This window comes from Chenopodium quinoa, unplaced genomic scaffold (assembly GCF_001683475.1).
Source record: "Chenopodium quinoa cultivar QQ74 unplaced genomic scaffold, ASM168347v1, whole genome shotgun sequence".
NCBI lineage: Eukaryota > Viridiplantae > Streptophyta > Magnoliopsida > Caryophyllales > Amaranthaceae > Chenopodium > Chenopodium quinoa.
The window spans coordinates 6,603,855-6,624,370 of NW_018743850.1; the positions used below are offsets into that span (position 1 = coordinate 6,603,855).

General features: G+C 35.7%; 3 protein-coding genes across 5 annotated transcripts; 2 read left to right on the plus strand and 1 right to left on the minus strand.

Annotated features, from left to right (window-relative positions):
- LOC110685721 (formin-like protein 18) lies at nt 1-360 on the minus strand. Its single transcript, XM_021862245.1, has one exon. The coding sequence runs from the start codon at nt 358-360 to the stop codon at nt 1-3; it is 360 nt and encodes a 119-aa protein (XP_021717937.1).
- Nucleotides 361-3,074: 2,714 nt separating this feature from the next.
- LOC110686143 (probable inactive purple acid phosphatase 2) lies at nt 3,075-6,960 on the plus strand. Its single transcript, XM_021862727.1, has 2 exons — nt 3,075-3,991; nt 5,247-6,960. The coding sequence occupies exons 1-2, from the start codon at nt 3,308-3,310 to the stop codon at nt 6,531-6,533; spliced, it is 1,971 nt and encodes a 656-aa protein (XP_021718419.1). The 5' UTR covers nt 3,075-3,307; the 3' UTR covers nt 6,534-6,960.
- A 256-nt stretch (nt 6,961-7,216) lies between these two features.
- On the plus strand, nt 7,217-13,995 carry LOC110686144 (acylamino-acid-releasing enzyme 1-like). Of its 3 annotated transcripts, none has more exons than XM_021862728.1 (18): nt 7,217-7,627; nt 7,741-7,881; nt 8,051-8,360; nt 8,463-8,684; nt 8,791-9,009; nt 9,103-9,177; nt 9,551-9,686; nt 10,078-10,229; nt 10,308-10,390; nt 10,469-10,590; nt 10,709-10,787; nt 11,066-11,240; nt 11,610-11,670; nt 11,794-11,916; nt 12,585-12,782; nt 12,961-13,029; nt 13,456-13,532; nt 13,653-13,995. In XM_021862728.1, exons 2-18 carry the CDS (start codon nt 7,770-7,772, stop codon nt 13,714-13,716), a joined length of 2,277 nt encoding a protein of 758 aa, XP_021718420.1. In that variant the 5' UTR covers nt 7,217-7,627; nt 7,741-7,769; the 3' UTR covers nt 13,717-13,995. The 3 variants fall into 3 exon arrangements, with proteins under 3 accessions (XP_021718420.1, XP_021718421.1, XP_021718422.1); XM_021862729.1 differs by having other exon boundaries at nt 7,744-7,881; XM_021862730.1 differs by lacking the exon at nt 13,456-13,532.
- The last annotated feature ends 6,521 nt before the right edge of the window (nt 13,996-20,516 follow it).

Here is a 20,516-nt window from a genome sequence, read left to right on the forward strand (position 1 = left end):
TCAGTTGTGAAGAGGGTTAGGACCACTAGGAACAAGCCGTTTTTCGACACCGAAACGTGGGTCGATCTCGGAGGATGACACATGATTCGACGACGACGACAACAATGGTGGTGGAGGAGGAGGGAACATAAGGTACTGCCGGAACTGAGTGTTACATATTGCAGGTGGGTATTTAGACGGGAAAGATTCACAGTAACGATGTCGAAACGGCGGCGGAGGCGGCGAAGGCGAAGATGATGATAGTCTTGAAGAGGGTTCAAGAAATAGAGTGTTTGAATTTGAGGAGAGAGAATATGAACAAGGGAAGTTGAAGATCAAGATTATGGTGGTTGTGAAGAGGAGGAAGATCTTGTTCGTCATCATCATTGTTTGTTGAAGAAGAAGGAGGTAGAGAGAGAAAGTAAGGAAGATTTTAGAGAGAGAAAAAATAAGGGAGTTTGTAGTTTGTTGTTGTTTGTTGTTCGTTGAATTGTCACGGTTTTTGAATATAAAGTGGTATTTTGACTTTGGTATTTTTCTGTCTTTCTTGTTTTTATAGCTGTACGATGATTTTGTTTACTCGGTGTTCAATAATCCTATCATATATTGATTAATTAGCTTAAACAAAAGTGGGGAAACCCTAAAATTATTTAATTTGTTTCCTTTTGTCTTTTTAATTAATTTTATTATTTTTCCTAACAAGATTAATGTATTCTTGTTTTTTATCTTTTATCTTTTAAATATATGTTAGTGTTGCCAACTAAGTTAATAATCATAATCATAATGAAAGATAACTTTAGGTCTTGTTCCTTTTTAAAAAAAAATTTTTTAAGGTAAGGAGAAGGACCCTGATGATCGACTAACCGTACCTCAACCCTTATGGTGTTTTTTTTAGGTCTTGTTTGTTTGACAAAGCTAATTGTAGAAGTATACAATAACTATGGGTGTAGTTATGATGTGATAATAGTTACTAGTTGTCAACGAGTTGCTCTTAAATTTGAGAGTAGATATTAGTTTTAAACTAGTTTACTGTTCTTAGATTTGAGAGCGGATGTTTGATATATACAAGTTTGACACAAACTAATTGTTGCAATAGCAATATAATAATAATAATAATAAACTACGTTAATTGTAATTTAAAATTAATTATGTAGTATTTAAATAACTAAATTAAAGTCCGTAGGTAACTAGGCTCATCATACATTATAAACTTAGTTTTGTTAATTTTATGAAAAAACTATTAGGCCATTTAAAAGTTAAAAGATGTTATACTCCGTGATTTTTGTCAAACTCTACAATTTAGATTTAAAGTCAAAAGGTGTATTTTATTTAAATAAAAGTTAATGTCGAATACATCACTATTATTCCCTTTTTCATACTAATTTTTAGTAAGTTATATGCTTATTCTTTTGCATAGGTCTTGTGTTACTAAAAAAGACTAATGTTTTAGTTTTTCTAACGAGTGCTGAATTGCTGATGCATGGGGTACTTATTAAGGTTAAAATAAAATCATACTTCCACCTTTTTTATTTTTTTTATTTTTTTATATTAGCTGCAACACTTCTCTTTTCACGCTTGCCGATGCATGTTTTCAATTGTTAATATCTTTAATTTCTAATATGTAAAAATTATGTACATTTGATATTAAAATTGTATAAGTCGAAACGAATCTAACAAGATCTCACATGACTATATTTTTACTAAAATATAAACCGTCAAAGTGAAACACATGAATAGTGTAAAAGTCAAAGTGTTGCAACTATAAAAAAAAAAAAAAAAAAAAACGGAGGAAGTACTTCATATAAAAAATTATCGAATTCAAGGTATGTTGAACTTATAAGGGAAGGTGTTTTCAAAAAAAAAAAAAAAAAAAAAAAAACTTATAAGGGAAGGTAATTGATTCATTATCACTATGTAATTCATTATCACTATGTAATAATTTCCAAATTAGTTTAACTGCTTTTTCTAATACTTTGTATTTACGTCTTCATAGTTTTAATTTGTGTTTTAATGTAAAAATAAATAAATATGTAGTAAATAAAATAAAATAAAATAAAAATATTCCCTTTAATTAGTTCTAATGCAAAAAAGTATCCAGTTTTACACCTATAAATGGTAAGAAGAAGAAGAAAGGCAGGCCAACAATGGTAAGAAGAAGAAAGGCAGGCCAACAATTTGATGTCGTTTAGCACTGGAATTATTGGAGAGTTAAACTGGTGGTCTTACGGAGAAGCTATTGCGTGAAAGAAACCAAGTCTCATGCCATTGAGACACAACTTATATGCCTCTCCTTTGTTTTTCTTCTATTTTACTGTTTTTAGCAAGCTAAACATTGACCAACATTTACATAGCTAAATATTTACAAACTTTCCACTAGAAACAAATTTTGTTTATCAATAAGATAAACAGGGATGGTCGAGAGATCAGATCATAAACTGATAAGATACCACTATTTTTTTTTATCCTTTTTTTCGTATTTCACGTACTTATTTTCTAAGTAACTTAAATTCATATCATCCATAAAATAATGAGCAATCAATCAAAAAGTTATCGGAATGATTAATTAGCTAGGGAGCTTGTGTTTGGGGTCGATATGCCTCTTTATTCCGGTTTGATCCTTGCACAATCATCTATGTCAATTACTCTTGGTTATTTTGTTTTTTAAAACTCGCTCCAATGGTTAAAGTCAACTATGCTTGATAGAGAATAAAATTTAGATGCTTATAAGAAGTAATAATTTGTATATGTGATGTGAGGGTGTAGGGCATTCATAAAATGTAGGATGTAAGAAAGTACGTGTCACTTAAAGGTGTCCCTCGATGCTTATCAATTGGATAAAGGTGAATGTCGACATAGATTAAGGTGTTTGTCCACATGACTAAGAAGATGAGCCAATGAGGAATAGAATCGGTAAGATTTATGATTCTAATTGTGGTTTGAGCGTAATTGATCATCTAGCCAATAAGACATCCCGTACACAAGCGTTGATTGAGCTTAACACCGTTCCATCAATATATCTAATGCGAAGGTTGCATATCCGATAAAGTTTGAAATTTCTTTTTATTTCCCCCCAATACCCCTAGGACTTAGATTTTGATTAGAAAAAGAATATGCCAAGCACATTGCTGAATATACAAGATTCATTGGTGATTAACCAACCTATCACACTCTTGACAATTGACTCACCACTTTCCACTTTCCACCCTACCTAAACTCAAATCAAACCCAAAATTCGTTCATGAGATCTGAATAAAAATTCCAAAATTAGCCAATTCAATTCAAATCTCAACCATCATCTCTGAATCATTCAATTCAAAACCCCATCACCATGATCACCCACCTCCAAATTCTCCTCATTTTCTCTCTCCTCTCTCTCTCAATCGCAACACCCACAATCACTGTAACCCCAGATTCTCTCTCCAAATCCGGCGACACAATCAAGCTTGAATGGTCCGATATATCCGACCCATCTGAGCTCGATTGGGTCGGACTCTACTCCCCACCCGATTCACACCACCATCATTTCATCGGGTACTTCTTCCTCAATTCTTCATCAACATGGAAATCCGGGTTCGGGTCAATCTCATTTCCTTTGATCAATCTCCGACACCCGTATCAGTTTCGGATCTTCCGATGGGTCCAATCGGAAGTGGACTCCACAAAAATGGACCATGACAGGAACCCATTGCCAAGGACCAAGCACCTCCTGGCCCAATCCAAGGAAGTGTCCTTTGAGAGGCTTAATGGGCCGGAGCAGGTCCATTTGGGGTTTACTGATAGGGAGGATGAGATGAGGGTGGTGTTTGTGGCGGGGGATGGTGGGGAGCGGGTTGTGAAGTATGGTGAAGAGGAAGATGAGGTCAGACAAGTGGCGGCGACCGCGGCGGAGAGGTATCAAGTTGAGGATATGTGTGATGGTCCTGCTAATCAGAGTGTTGGGTGGAGAGATCCTGGGTTTATTTTTAATGGGGTTATGACTAATTTGAAGAAAGGGAAGAGATATTATTATAAGGTATAATAATTCATATTTATGTTTGTTTTATTTTTATTGAATTCAGTGCTTTAATGTTAGTTTTCTTGGTTTAGATATATAAGATGATATGATTGGTTGTTAGTTGCTAATTTGATCGTGCACGACCGCTTGAGTATGATGTGCATCGTGCTCTCGAAAAGAACATATAGTTAAATTACATGTTTTGCTGCTAAATTTACTAGTTTGATATTTGGTTTGGTGTGCTTGTAAGTTGTTGGGAGAGTTTAGCTAATATTTTAACCATATGGAGTTGTTTCTTACTACGCTGGAGTTAAAATCATGTGTGTTAGATTGATCAATCTCGGAAACTAATATAGACTTCGACTTAAATTCATAGAAGTGTACTGTTAGGATTAGTGTGGAGATAGATAAATACATGGAGACATAAGGAGATTGTATAGAAGCTGCCTTATTGTTAAGGTTCGACCAAACTTGTGAAAAGTTCGGTCGAACCCGGTTTTAAGTCAGTAGGTGCACCAGTTTACATTTCTAGAGGAGGAGTGACCAAACCCAAGGAGGTTCGACCAAACCAACCTAGGTTCGACCGAACTCTGGGTAGGTTCGGCCGAACCTCCCTGCTCCCTATTTCGTCGCTTCGTTTTCGGCTTGTGCGATTTGCTTTAATCTTAGCCGTTGGATTGTATTTTCTACCTAGACTATATATACCTTTTCTAAGCCTCTTTGTTGAGTATTCACAAACATTTAAACACATAGAGAGGTTTTGAGAGGGTTTGTGAGGAGCATTTGAATTCTATACAATTCATGCTTGTAATTCTTGAGTTCATTCATCATCAATATTACTCCATAGTGCAAGGGTGGGTTTTTTTCTCCCGGTTCTCGGGTTTTCCCACGGTAACATTGTCTTCCTTTTACTTGCTTTAATTCCTTCAAAGTTGTTCTTGATTGTTATGCTTGTTTGTTCATTGCTATTGTGGGTTGATTGCAAGTTAGTTGAACACTTTAATCCTTACATGTACTTCTTGTGCAAAATAGTTGCTGATCAATTGGCAAAGTTAGCTGGTGGATCGATTAGACCCTATTCTAAGTTGTGAAGTTTTTTGTGTTTATGTCATATGGAAGCTTTTTAAGAGCACCTTGCAGTATTAAGATAAATTGATCTTTACATTCAGCTTTCATGGCTTTGATTTGACTGCTATCTTTGAGATTCATGCAATTTATTCTATGTTATAAGGTCAGTAATGTCACTAAATTTGTTTCTTTTTGATGAACGAAGGTCGGGAGTGATTCAGGGGGTTGGAGCCCTACCTATAGTTTTGTCTCAAGAAATGAGGATTCTGATGAAACTGTAGCTTTTATGTTTGGAGATATGGGAACTGCGACACCCTATAGAACCTTTATCCGCACGCAAGATGAAAGCATATCCACTTTGAAATGGATCCTCCGTGACATAGAAGCTCTTGGGAACAAGCCTGCGTTTGTATCACATATCGGAGATATTAGCTATGCAAGAGGATATGCTTGGATATGGGACAACTTCTTTAACCAGATCGAGCCTGTTGCCTCCAAGATGGCTTATCATGTCTGCATTGGAAATCATGAATATGATTGGCCTCAACAACCCTGGAAACCAGAATGGGCAGCTTATGCAAAGGATGGAGGTGGTGAATGTGGTGTACCCTACAGTCTCAGATTCAAAATGCCTGGAAACTCTTCATTCTCAACTGGGACTCGTGCACCAGCCACCCGGAATCTGTATTACTCATTTAATATGGGGTCTGTTCACTTTGTATATTTTTCAACCGAGACCAATTTCCTACAGGGAAGTGCTCAGTACAAGTTCCTGGAGCATGATTTAGAAAATGTCGATAGGAAGAAGACACCATTTGTTGTTGTCCAAGGGCATCGACCTATGTACACAACAAGTAATGAGATTAGGGATACCCCATTAAGAGAAAAAATGCAGCAGCACCTGGAACCTCTACTTGTGAAGAACAATGTAACTCTTGCTTTGTGGGGTCATGTCCATAGGTATGAAAGATTTTGTCCATTGAACAATTTCACCTGTGGAGAAATTGACTCGTCTGGGCCGAAGCAAGGTGGATATCCTGTGCATGTTGTGATTGGAATGGCTGGGCAGGACTGGCAGCCTATCTGGGAACCAAGACCAGAACACACTGACCTTCCGATATTTCCACAGCCAAAGAGGTCAATATATCGCGGGGGTGAATTTGGTTATACTAGGCTTGTTGCCACAAAGAAGAAGCTGACGCTTTCTTATGTGGGAAATCATGATGGAGAAGTGCATGATACAGTGGAGATTCTGGCAACTGGAGAAGTTTTTAGTGGTAGTGGTTCTGCTAGTGGTGAGAAAACAGAGTTTCCTGACACAGTGTTAGAAGGTGGAATGGCATCACCCATTTTCTCCCAGTTTGTAAAGGGAGGGAGTGTCTTGCTACTTGGTGCTTTTGTCGGATATGTTATTGGGTTTGTTTCACGTTCAAGAAAAGAAACTCCTGCTTCTGGGAATAGCTGGCTTCCAGTTAAGACTGAAGATTCTTGATTTGGAATTATATTTTCAAGCAAAAGCAGCTTCAATTTCACTGGTGCTACTTCATTCACTGGCCTTCTGTTAAGTACAGCCATAGTTCTTGACTTTGAGTTTGCAAGAGCTGGCTGTAAGCATGTGATCTAAATTTGCCATTCAAAGGCCACAGCGCACATAGGTACTTAGAAGTCTGTATATATGTTCCTTATTTTGTGTTTAATGTACAATTAGAGCATTTTTGACGGCAGATATTCTTGATGTATAATAGGATTCGTGTACCTGTTATTCCAGCAGAGATGGTATTTTCATCTCAGTGTATAACAGTATTTGATCTACATGTTATAGAAAACTCTGGTGTAATAATACACGTCACTTGTGTGTGTAAATCAATTATCTGTTGTATTTTTAAACTAGTTGAATGAAAGCATATCATTATAAGGCATAAATTGTTCGTATTTCAAAGTAAGTGGCCATTTAAACCATTTGTCATGATGGTCTGATAAACTCTTCTTATAGGCAGGAGATGACATCAGTAAAATTGGGACATCTGTGGTTGAGATTTACACTTATCACTTATCTGAGTACTTCCGCATGGATGATGATGGACCCTCTATTCCAAACAAGGAAAAAAAACAATTATAGCTACACTTAATGGTGGTTTGAGTACTCTATTAGTTTAAGTTGAAGTCTTTATTAACTCGTGATGGGAGTTTGAGAATTAAAGAGCAGGAATATGTGATCTGGAACATAAAAACAAATATACCAACTCTTGTCTCATCTTTGATGGCAAAACAATCATTTTATTTCCAATCCCGATCCCATCTCTTTGTTAATATAACCATAAGAGTAGACCCTTAATATTCCCACTCTCATCTAATAATCACTCTTGAGTGGTTCTGGTTCAACACCCTGCCAACTCTCTCTCACTCTCTTTCTAACTAAGTACTGTAAAGACTCCTATATTGTGCTATGCTGAAGTGCTGAACTAAGAGCTGGTGTTTGCACAAAGCATTATGGTTAGCCCAAGGGCCAAAAAGTTTAAGTTGCGCTATCTTACTCGAGTTTGACTTTTCTATCTTAGCCATATCAGCTTAGATCGGTTTTAAAAGGTAGTTACTAATAAATCTTATTCTTGTATCTATTTATTATTATTTACGCTTCTGATGCTGTCTTGGTATCACTGATCGTTAGTTCTGTTACATGAACTTTCCATATTGTTTAGTAGCTGTTGTAAGTCGAAGGGAGCAGAAGATGTACGAGGAAACTCACTCGGCCATGAAGGAAGAATATGCTAGTCTGTCTAAACTGCTGATGGAATTCGTTAATATCAGTAAAATAGAGAAGGCTTGGGTTTGCAAATCAGGTAGTAATATGACTTTCAGCATGCCACTGATTGTATATCAGATGACTTTAATCCTCTTTGCATTCTTTTTCGATTATAAAGACATAATAAAAATATGATGGTTTCATTAATTTTGCTCTGTTTATGTTGATCTATGTTTATTTTGCTCACATAATGCAAATTTGCTCAGGAAATGACTCTAAGGCAATATATTCTGCTAGCCAACCCAATATTCTTGCTAATAGTAACAGAAAATTTATCTTGTCTGCTACTATTCATGTGAGTGGCACTAGTCCAGTGGATTTTCAATGGTCACCCTTTCCTGTTGAGGTGTCAGGGGCATCCACAATACTGCCTTCACCTTCCGGTTCAAAGCTTCTCATTGTTCGAAATTCTGATGATGACTCTCCTACTAAATTTGAGATTTGGGGCCCTTCAGATCTGGAAAAGGAGTTTCTTGTACCTCAGGCTGTTCATGGATCGTTATTTACGGATGCATGGTAATTTGACTTCTGCATTATGAGTTTAGACGTAGGGCTATGTGGTGGAACACAAGTCTTTTCTTATTCCTATGCTCATTGTTCATTTCTCTTAACTGACAGGTTTGAGGGTGTTTCTTGGAACTTCGATGAAACACTCATTGCATATGTTGCTGAGGAGCCTACCCCTTTAAAGCCCACCTTCAATAATTTTGGATATACAAGCACGAGCACCTCCAATAAGAGTTGTAACAGCTGGGATGGCCAAGGGGACTGGGAGGAGGGATGGGGAGAAACATATGTGAAAAAAAGGTGCCCTGCAATTTTTGTTATTGATATTAACAGGTACTGAGTCACCTTTTGATTTGGCTTTGATATCGAAATTAATTATTAAGCTGAATACTTCTGCTCTTGGAGGATATAAAAGTTCGATTATTTATTTATTGTGCAGTGGAGAGGTGCGTGCTGTTGAAGGAATCAATAAGGCACTCAGTGTTGGTCAGGTTGTTTGGGTTCCAGCAACGTTTGCCTCACAGCAACATCTTGTAGTTGTTGGGTGGTCCGCAGAACCAAGAAAACTTGGCATGAAATACTGTACTAATAGACCATGTGCCTTATATGCTGTAACGTGTCCTTTCAACAAATTAGAAGATATCAAATCTGATCTCAAGTGAGTTGCTATTTTCATTATATCAATGTAGAGAATATGTATCTATAGGTTTCTTCTTTATCATACATCTATTCTGTTCTTCTGTTTAAGCAGATCAAATGCAGATGATGACTCCAATGCAGTTGTGTTGACAAAAGGAATTAGCAGTGCCTTCTGTCCACGCTTTAGGTATGATTAAATTTCATGTCTTGCCAGTTAAATTGTGTCTTGATTTATTGTTGAATGTTGGCTCTAGTTCATGTATCAAAGACTCAGACTTAGCTTTAACTACTAGTGTGTGCTTATTCTTGAGCAATAACTCTTCACACCGATGCTTGCTTGGATAGTGCACACTGGATCTGTTAGAAATGTTAAAGGCGCTTTAAGGTGTAGCATAGCACTGGTTTATGCTAGCTGTCCTGTGTATATATGTCAGTTTTATCGTCTAGATTTATGCTATGATTCAGATTTAGATTAACAAAGCTAGTGAAAGACATATAAACTATTTGTAGTGTGTATTATACATGGATGCCAAGTGAATGTATTTCTGTTGTTTTGACAGCCCAGATGGGAGATTTCTTGTGTTCTTATCAGCCAAAAGTGCTGTGGAATCAGGAGCACACAATGCCATATTTTCACTTCATAGAGCTGATTGGCAAAGTGATGGGAAGCCAAATGCGCTACAAATTGTTGATGTGGTAAGGTCGTTTTGTCCTCAATATCAAGTTTGTTCATGGCACTCTTTGAGTTTCCATCGAAAAGCTCTTTTTGTCTTCAATATCAAGTTTGTTCATGACAGTCTGAATTTTCATCATAATAGTTCTTTCTTTTCTTCCGTCTCTTCCCTTGTGCGCATTGTTTTGTGATTTGCAAAATTTAGTATGGGTACTTCGTGGAGTATCCTTCTGGATAAAGTATTGTGTACTGTCTAATAATCTAATTATGTTATTCACGGACAGAGTAATTTACGAACAATACTGTCTAATAATCTAATATGTTACCTTTTTTAGAGAGTTATTGGTGTCATCTATGTTGTGATAATTCTCTGTTCCACATTAACATCGCGAATGTTTCGTCTCACTATCATAGGTTCCTGTTGTAATGTCTGCGGAGAATGGCTGCTTCCCTGGACTATATTTTCCCAGCATCCTCATTAATCCATGGCTTTCTGATAAGCGTACTATGATTTTATCCTCGATCTGGAGGAGCACTCAAGTGATACTTTCTGTGGATGTAGAGAGGTTTCTGATTCCACTTAAACATTCAGTCTTCTTAATATGAAAAATTTCAGCTAATAATGCATCTTTTTAATCCCGCAGTGGGAACTTGTCACGCATTACTCCTCATGATTCAAGCTCCTCATGGGAGTTTCTTTCGCTTGATGAGGATAATATCATTGCCGGTTTGTATAATGATATCTATTTCTAGTCTCTGTAACTGCTTAACAATAAGACAACTCATCTTGTTAGTCATTTTGAAGTATGCAGCAGCCCTGTAGATATTCCTCAAATCAAGTATGGTCGTCTTCTTAAGGAGCAAGTCCCAAATGCCCCTTGGAATTGGCAAGATGTTCCGAGCCCCCTCTTCAGATGTTCCAAGGAGGTCTATATCCTCATTCTCATCTGACTAATACTTACAAGTACAGTGATTTTCTTATGCATACAGTCCATAACTCGATACAGATTACTCTAGATACATCTTGTGGTATAATCCTTTACAGGTTTCATCTTGCCTCTCATCCCTTCAATTTTGTATAATGAAGATTCCAGTAAGATCTATTTCAGAAAACAGTACAGAAGGTAATCTCAAATTCTGTCTTCTGCTTAGTTGCATGGATGATTTTCACTTGGAGTTTATCTGTTAGGTCAACATTGATGCTTGGAATTGATACATTGTTGTTTTCAAATTACCATCTTATTACTAGCTAGCAATATGCATGTTCAAATGCCTGCATTTTTCCTTCAGTTTTCGAAAATGCAAAATTCTAGATTGTGATCTGTCTCTGCTGCTTCGACTATCTATCTTCCAGTGCATGATTTATCTGTTTTCGTTTCTTCATGTTGAATCTTTTTAACAGGAGCGAGTAAACCTTTTGAAGCTATATTTGTCTCCTCAACTGCAAAGAACGACATTTGTAATCCATTGATCACAGTTCTTCATGGAGGTCCTCATGATGTTGCAACATCAAAGTTCTCAAAGACATTGGCATTTTTGGCATCAACTGGATATAATCTATTAATAGTTAATTATCGGTAAACATGTTTTTATTCGACCATCTACTTATGTTTTCACAACCCCAACCCTGAGTAAGAGCTAAAAATGATTAAAGCCTTAACTCCAGCTTGAGCCTGTCTGAAGTACTTGCATTGAGAATATTGACAGTTATGTATATCATTTCCTTGGAAGCCTTCCCCTCTATTCATTATAGTGGTTACATTTGTTATCTTCTTAACCAGTATGCCTTGATTTTATACGAGTACAAGATATCGGGTCAGGCATTCTTCTAGTAATGTCCAAATAGCAGTTCAATTGCTTGTAGCTAACTTCTTTTGTTGGGTCATCAAGTGAGCCTTGTGCATTACTGACATTTATTTTATGCCACTTCCTGCATCCTATCACAGAGGCTCTCTGGGATTTGGTGAAGAAGCACTGCAGTCTCTTCCCGGGAATGTTGGATCACAGGTCCTGTTTCATTATTGAATTCCAATTCCTTATTTGCACGGCACCAACTTTCTATCGCTTTATGGATATTGTGACCATATACCAACAAAGTGAAAGAAATCAAAACTAAAGTTTTATCTGCAGGACGTCAATGATGTGCTTACGGCAATAGATCATGTTGTTGGCTTAAAACTGGCTGAACCACCTAGAATTGCTGTGTTTGGTGGTTCCCATGGTGGCTTTTTGAGTGCCCACCTTATTGGGCAGGTACACATAAGGTTTTATTTTTTTTGAGATTGCATGACATATTGACATTCATTAATAATCACATGTATCTTTCAAGTGGCCCTTTCTTCAGCTTTCCATATAGTGTTTCATAACTCTGTCTAATTGTGCATCTAAATTTAGCAATACATGATACAGATCATATTCCTATTCAACTGCTTAATTTCTGAAAGGTTGCTAATATGAGCTCTAATTTATACATGGTATTAATTTTATACTTAGTTTGATTTCGGCATTTGGTGGTAGCTCTAAGCCTTTTAACTCATGTAACTTGTTATTTCATTCATGCTATCTGTAACGTTATTTTAACAGAAAAATACTTCTGTAACTTACCTCAAATTAAACTGTCAAACTTCTATCATGAAATTTCTCCATCAACTATCACTCACTTTTTATTGTTGTTTAAGTAAGTAATAATTCAGTTTTTGAATAGAGGTAAAAATGTTGTCAGAAAAGTTAACAAATTTAAGACATGAAAGTTGTTTGTGGAGGGAAAGTTTAGGAATCTTCTTAAGAAAGGGAACAGTGATTAACTGTGTTCTAGCTTTGGTGTCCCCATTGGTTGCATTGACATGACCAATTTTATCATCGGTTTTCTGAAAACAAGAAGGAAATCACTAACCGCCTGAAGGAACATCTATGTGCTGCAGGCCCCTGAAAAATTTTCTGTAGCAGCAGTCTGGAATCCTGTTTGCAACCTTGCTTTGATGGTTGGAACTACTGATATTCCTGATTGGTGCTTTGTCAACGCATATGGAAGTGATGGTAAAACGTACTTTACAGAAGCACCATCTAAGGACAACCTGAATATATTGTATGATAAGTCCCCTATCTCGCATGTCCATAAGGTATATACATGGCACAGCTTCTGATCTTGTCATCTGTAGTTCTTGTAATTATTGTTGAAGTGCCATGCTATGAGTATTTCTGTTATTCTGACATTCTTATCTCTGTCAGTTGATAGTGAGCTTCAATCCATCCCTAAATAAGACATGAATAAACGAGATGTGTCTGTAAACTTTGCAGGTCAAAGCACCTACACTGTTTCTTTTAGGTGCTCAGGATCTTCGAGTTCCTGTTCCTGATGGATTGCAAGTGAGTTATTGTCCTCCCAATTACACAATCATATAGATTCTTATTGCACATATATACATGCTACTTTCCAGTTTTTTTGTTTTGTTTTTTTTTTTTTTTTAAGGTGAAAGCAATGTGTATAACTTATGTGCACAAAATCTAACTTAATGTGCTATAAATCTAGCTTAATGCGCTATGGACTACATAAACAAGATTTCTTGAGCACTGAAACCATTAAAAGATCAACATTGATTGTGAACAATCATTACTTTTAGCATTAACTAGACAAAGTATTAATTTCTGCTGGCTAAATGAAAGCCAATTTATCCTATGCTCTGAAACCATTCAAATCCTGTTAAAAGTGAATGGTGTCTAGAACCTTTAAGTGTAAAAATTGGTGTATTTATCTATTTTAAGTATAATAATTGACTTGATGTGCACTGCTAGTATGCGCGTGCATTAAAGGAGAGAGGAATTGAGGTTAAGGTAATTATGTTTCCTAATGACGTACATGAAATATCCAGGTAATATGCTCGTTTATTATAGGCTAATATAAAATTTTCTTTGTACACAGAGTTTCTAATATTCTGTACACATGTTTTTTCATGTTATCCTCCTTTTGAATTCTGGTTATCTGGCTGCAGGCCTCAATCTGAAGTCGAGAGCTTTGTAAATATCGCATTGTGGTTCAAGAATTATTGTCAATAGATCAAGTGCCATATCCATGAAGAGATGCTTAACAGCAATGCCAGAGTAAACCAAATGCTTAAGTTTACAAAGTTCTTGTGTTCTTCCAAGTTTTATGTCTAATTTGCTCGTGATCTGATTTTACTTTATATACTCTCGCTTATCTGAACACAAGGTTGTAGTTTGCTGAATTGGTATAGTATGGATTATGGAACTAAAGCACTTGTATTTGACACTAAAATTTTGACGACCAACAACATGATAGTCATTCAAATAATGCATAAATTGGGCTTTTACTCACCTAGAATGTGAGGAGACTCAGGAGAGAATCAAGAACGGCAGAATTTATGAAAAGGCACAAACAATTGATTACTACAAAACAAAATCAGGAAATGAACAATCAAATAGTCATTTACATTCATGCTTGTTTCTATTTGCCCGTATTACATACAAAAAGGCACTGTAATCTGTACATACCAATTCGGATAACACCTGCTTAATTGCACAGTTAAGTGCATGCTAGGAAATTCCTGTACTTCTTATACTCTCCTATCCCTCTCTCACACCCCCACAGTATGAATTTCGCTGGAGACAGTAGAAAATTCAGCTACAAAATAGAAAAAGGCTGCACAGTCAAAAGAGATTAAGGTTCTAAGAAGTGAACATTAAAAAATGGACCTAAAGAATGCCTCAAGATCTTCATCACCTGAACTTCGATCAAAAACTGGAAAATCCCCAGTGTTGCCATCTATGGAAGTATTAGCATTCTCCTTCTCACCTATTATTATGCCTAATTCTGTAGTAAACTCATTTCTGTGTATATCAATAGCAGACGACCCTTCCCTTGCAGCCATATTAACCGGTCCCTTGCTGTTCACCAGCTTTGATCTTCTTTCTCGAGCTCAAACAAGGACCAATCCCACTTTGAACCAGCGGATTCAATTCATCCAGCATCTTGTTACTCGAATCACCTATTTTTTTACCATCTTGAAAAGCTCTTGCGAGGATAATGTTAGAAGAAGTGCTACTGCCTCCTTGATGAGAATTAACTACACCAGTAGAAGGCAAATTATCATCTGAAGGAATAGACTTTCCTGATGTATTCTTTTCTGATGCTTGTCCTGCAGAAATACACTGTATGTCATTTGCAATTTGTCCCTGTGCTTGCTTCAATTTATTTAATTCTTCCTCCAGCCTTTTAATGTAACTTTTGCAGTCATCCATTTGTCCTTGTGATTGCTGCAGATTATTTAATACTCTCTCCTGTGTTCTAATGTGACTTTTGCAATCAATTAATTCAGATTGCAAGCGATCAATCGATTGATGAAGATATATAAAGTTTGAATTCGTCGCAACCTGCGCATGTCAATTACAAGAATGTAACAGGATAGAATTACTCAGGAAACCTTTGATAGTGGAGCATTGCATATACAAAATAAGACAGGATCAAATCTTATTTAACAAAAAGCTCCTAATGACTTTTAAGAGCACAAGATAAGACAGTAAAACAAGGGTATGAAAATGAATTTCACAAGTGGTCTTACAATGGTGCATTGCATACAAAATACAACATAAGCTCCTTGAAATGCATCTCCACTCGCTTAGATCTTTTTTATTTTTTTATTTATTTATTTTTTTTATTATTCCCACTCTTATTATTCCTTGGTACCAATATACAAAAATTTGACTGTCAATAATTAGAATCAGACCTCGCTCATGATCAGATCATGACGCTCTTGAGTATTCCAAATGTATGGCTCTGCATTTACTCCTTGAGATGACTGAAATGAAGCAGATGAGAAATTTGTCATTGGGTTTGGTGCACTTTGCTGCAGTTCATAACTCGAAGAGAGGGAATTCCATTGTCCAGCTGCACATATACCCAATACCAATTCATGACGCATATGCTCAACATTTTCATAAGCAATTATATGTCAAATTCAACATATTAATTGAAGAGTTAGAACAATAGAATAAGCCGATTATCAAAAAGATCCCAAGTACAAAAACATAAGTACAGCTTGCTTGAAAACAAATATGAACTTTTTGCCATTTAAGATGTTAGTCCTATCTTTTCAAAAATGGACTTGCAACTTCAATTTGAATTTTTGTTTTTTTTTGCAAAAAGCCTTGCAGTAAGCTGTTACTCTGTCAACCTGTTACAGCCTTTGTTGTAACATGAAAACTTCATTGAATTTAAAGACATCCCAATCTACTAGGCACTCATATTCCAATGATGACATTAAACAATCAACGGATCATGAGTAACAAAGTGCTCATCTAACACAACAAGAGAGGTTCCTCAAGCATACCTGAATGAGGGTATGCAGATCCCTGCTGATTTCCAATACTGGGAATCATATGATCAGATTGCTGAAGCCTCGGCCTTTGCTGTGAGCTTATTCCTGGTTGATTTGGGGAAATAAGACGAGGCCTTCCAATACTGGGAATCATATGATCAGATTGCTGAAGCCTCGGCCTTTGCTGTGAGCTTATTCCTGGTTGATTTGGGGAAATGAAACGAGGCAACAACTGATGTGATGGGGCTCGATTAAAACCAGGATTCAACAAGCTTTGTGACGGGAGACTTCCAGGATTAGAAGGGGAAGGATCAAGTGCAACATTAGAATTATTACTTGTAGAAGCTTCCAGGCCTACCACTAGCTGCTGTTGTTGCTTAGTACCAGATTCAACTCCATTAAAATTTAGAATTGCTGGAGAATGGCGAGGAAATATAGGAGGGTAATTGTTGTGGAAAGGGCTAGCCTCTTTGAGCTTCTTCCTCATGGATTCTGAACCAGTTGGGCTATTAGACTGCGGGTTTCTTAGAGGTTGTAGACCAGAATTAACTTCTTCATCAGTTCGGCTACTAGACTGCAGATTTCTTAGAGGTTGCATATTAGACCCAAGATGTACACCAGTTTGGCTACTAGGCTGTGAATTGGTTAAAAGCTGCAGAAAAGACCCAAAATCTTCATCCATAGGATCATACTGAAAAACCCGAAAATTAAACCACATTTAGAAACCGCTACTCATGTCAATAAAACAAATTGATCCAAATCCGATCAAGAACTTACATAAAAACAACAACAACAACAACAAATGTAAGTCCCAAAATGATTCGGGGTCGACTAACACGGAAACGTTGCTAAAAAATGAGCAAGCATGTCACGTTGATTTATTCTATAATATGCTAAATTGAATGAACCAACAAATTAATAAACAGATCAAACACCCACCTACTTCTTTCTCTTAATTCCCCATTGATAAATCATCATAATCAATTGAACAGGGAGGGCATGGAAATTATCATATTAATTAGAGATAATCAAAGAACATCGCCTAGATTTTGATATTAAGCAGAAAATCAAAATATACAAGCAAATATTCGACATTTCTACAATATGCCAAGTTGAATGAACTAATAATCAAACACCCATTTATTTCTTTCTCTTAATTAGCCATTAATAAGTCATTTCGAAGGTATAACCAACCTAGAAAATCGAAAATGCAGAATTCAATTGAGAGAAATCATCAAAGACAACACCAAGATTATACTAACAATAATTTAAGCAGAACAAAAACATACAACAAGCTAATATGCGACATTTCTACATTATGCCAAGTTGAATGAACTAATAATCAAACACCCATTAATGTCTTTCTCTTAATTAGCCATTAATAAGTCATTTCGAAGGTATAACCAACCTAGAAAATCGAAAATGCAGAATGCAATTGAGAGAAATCATCAAAGAACAATAACAAGATTATACTAACAATACTTAAGCAGAACAAAATTTGATTAAAATAAATCAAGTTAAAGAAAATCATACAGAAGAACTCGTTCCAGAATCTTCAATATCGTGCTCGTGCCATGGCAATTTAGAATCTTCAAAGTCTGGTTTTAATCAGTGTTCAGTGTGCAGGGGAAGGAGACAGAGCTTAATTCTTTTCTATATTTGGAAATTTTAATGTTCGGGTTCTTTCAGAGGTTTATACGTGTTTTTATAAGCGATTCAATATCTCCCTCCATTTTGTACTAATCAATATTAGAAGGGTCAAAATCACATTCGATTCGATTTAAAATCGAATCGAAAAATATTTAATTTGGTAAACACAATAATTTAGCATGATTAAATTTTAAAATCGACCCGACCCGACCTCATTGAACCCGATCTGATCATTCGAACTATTAACCAAGAAACTTGGTAATTGGTACGAAGTACTCGAGTAGAGTATTAACCAAGAGTTGGTAGGGCACTCAACTTGGTTCGAGCCTTACCAGGTGAACATAACAGAGTCGTGGGCTTGATAGGAGTAAAAAATATGGATTATTGCCTCCGTTTTTTTAATTGCAACAGTTTAGCTGGACATGCTTATCGATACACAACTTTGATTATTGATATCTTTAATTTTGTATTAATATAAATTATGAAATTTTGATATCTCCAAAGTATATATTGTAGATAATTCATCAATATACTGCATGACAAAATTTATTTATTATACATTAGTTAAAAATATAAGTCAAAGCTATTGATTGAATGGTAGAAAGAATCAAATTTGTTGCATTTAAAAAACGGAGAGAAAATACTTCGTAGCATTGCATCCTTACCAGATAAGGAATTGTTGCAATTAATATGAAATGGATGAAAAAGAAAAGTGTCCCGATTGATGCAAAATGGAGGTAGTTCAAAGTATAATATATGTATGGATATGCTACGCACTTGCTCAAGCTCACTTTCAGGTGGTTAAAAAAAAAAAAAAAACTCACTTTCGGGTTGATTTTTTGGGCTTTTTCAGGTTTAGAACTAAAAGGAGTGTTTTTAGCCTTGTCAAAACTCGCACTATTTTTGAGCCGGGCCGGATCAGACTAGTGAGTCGGACCATTGATGATTAGGGGTAAAAATTTGGTTTGCGGTGTGGTTTATAGCCTAAACCAAAACCAAACCATATTAATTTTGTTTGGGATTTTTCAAACCGCACCGAATTATCTTATATTTCGGTCAAAATCAAATCACATTGTTTTTATTCATTTTTTTTTAAAATAAAAAAAAATCCAAACCGCACCACAATTTTTTGTGCATAGTATTTTGGGTTTTTATTTGTTACTTTTTTGGGCCGAACAAACATAACCTATTTTTGGCCTTATATATTAGGGCTGAAAATTAGATTTGGGCTGCAATTTAGATATGAGTCTGTATTTTGGTTTGGTTTTTGGTTTTCAAATCCTAAAATCGAAAGCAAATCGCAAACTGTAATTTATTTATTTTTCAAACCGCACCGAACTATAATTTTTATTAAACAAACCGCATTATTAATTCATTTGGTTTGTGATTTGATTCGATTTTAAATCGTATTAGTTTTATCCCAATTGATGATCACCTCTAATCTGGACCATCAAATTGTCGTTAATTGTTTCCATTTACCCATATTCTACACTATGCTAAGTTTTCCAAGCCCATAAATAATAATGTATAGCCCAGCCCATTATTATTTGGAAGTATAAGCATTCTCCTTGTCACTTTGTATATCATGCCTAATTTGTAGTTAAATTATCTGTGTATGTCAGTATGTCACCAGCAGAATTTTATTTAGATCTCATGATTGAATTTTAGATCGGGATGTAAGTGGTAAGTCAATTGTAAAGAGTGGGATAGGTTGGTTAACCACTAATGAATCTTGTTTATTGAGCAATGTGCTTGGCTAGGTGATGTAGATGAATCGATCGATAAACTATTCAGGTTTGAGTCGAGTTTGAATAAATTAATAAATGAGCTTGGACACAAACATAGACATATTTGTGGATGTGGTATTTTGAAAATGCAAAGTTCTTTTATGTAAAACGTTTGATATAAAATGACCATTTTAAAACTGTTCATAAAATTAATATCTTTTTCACATTTGTTAATTTATATCTATATTTTATAATTAAGATAATTATTATGCTAATATATTTTCATATGTCAAAAATACAAAGCTCATTTATTGAAAATTCTCTTTTATAAATAACTTTGTTCATAAAAATCACCCATTAAATAAACAAGATGCTCACGAACAATCCAGTTTACTATCAAATAAATAAAAATAACGGAGTAGGTAATCTAAAGTTCTAAACATAGTCAAACATCTGTAGGGAGTTCACGTGCCTTCTTTTATAACTAACTGAAATACAAGCATGACCTAAGATGGGTAGATCAGACCCAAAATTCATATGGACTTGCTTAAAGGCAATATAAGATAGATGTACGTCTTTACTAATATACATTATGAACGTCTCCATTGCCTATATCAGTTACGAAGTATACCTTACACTTGACATTACATTATGCCAAGTCGTCAATCCAGTGCATCTGTGTATGTAACATAGGACTTTAACATAGGCTCAAGAATTACTGTCAATAGATCAAGTGCCGTATCCATGAAAAGATGCTTAACAACAATATCAGAGTAAACCAAATGCTAAAGTTTCTGAAGTTTACAATGTTCTTGTGTTCTTTCCAAAGTTTTATGTCTAATTTGCTCGTGAGCTGATTTTACTTTATATACTCTCGCTTATCTGAACACAAGGTTGTAGTTTGCTGAATTGGTATGGTAGGGAACTGGGGCACTTGTATTTGACACTAGAATTCTGACGACCAACAACATGTTAGTCACTCAAATAATGCATAAATTGCTTTTACTGACATACAATGTGAGGAGACTCAGGAGAGCGAGAATCAAGAATGGCAGCACTTATGCAAAGGCGTAAGTAATTGATATAACAACAAAAAAACAGGAACAAATGAACAATCAAATAGATGTTTACATACATGCTTAAT

Excerpts from the sequence above, each read along its gene's own strand:
- LOC110685721 (XM_021862245.1), bottom strand. The coding sequence starts at position 360 with ATGACGAACAAGATCTTCCTCCTCTTCACAACCACCATAATCTTGATC.
- LOC110686143 (XM_021862727.1), top strand. The coding sequence starts at position 3,308 with ATGATCACCCACCTCCAAATTCTCCTCATTTTCTCTCTCCTCTCTCTC. Across the intron at positions 3,992-5,246 it reads GGAAGAGATATTATTATAAG|GTCGGGAGTGATTCAGGGGG; the intron begins GTATAATAATTC and ends TGATGAACGAAG.
- LOC110686144 (XM_021862728.1), top strand. The coding sequence starts at position 7,770 with ATGTACGAGGAAACTCACTCGGCCATGAAGGAAGAATATGCTAGTCTG. Across the intron at positions 8,361-8,462 it reads TCGTTATTTACGGATGCATG|GTTTGAGGGTGTTTCTTGGA; the intron begins GTAATTTGACTT and ends CTTAACTGACAG. Across the intron at positions 10,391-10,468 it reads TGAGGATAATATCATTGCCG|TATGCAGCAGCCCTGTAGAT; the intron begins GTTTGTATAATG and ends GTCATTTTGAAG.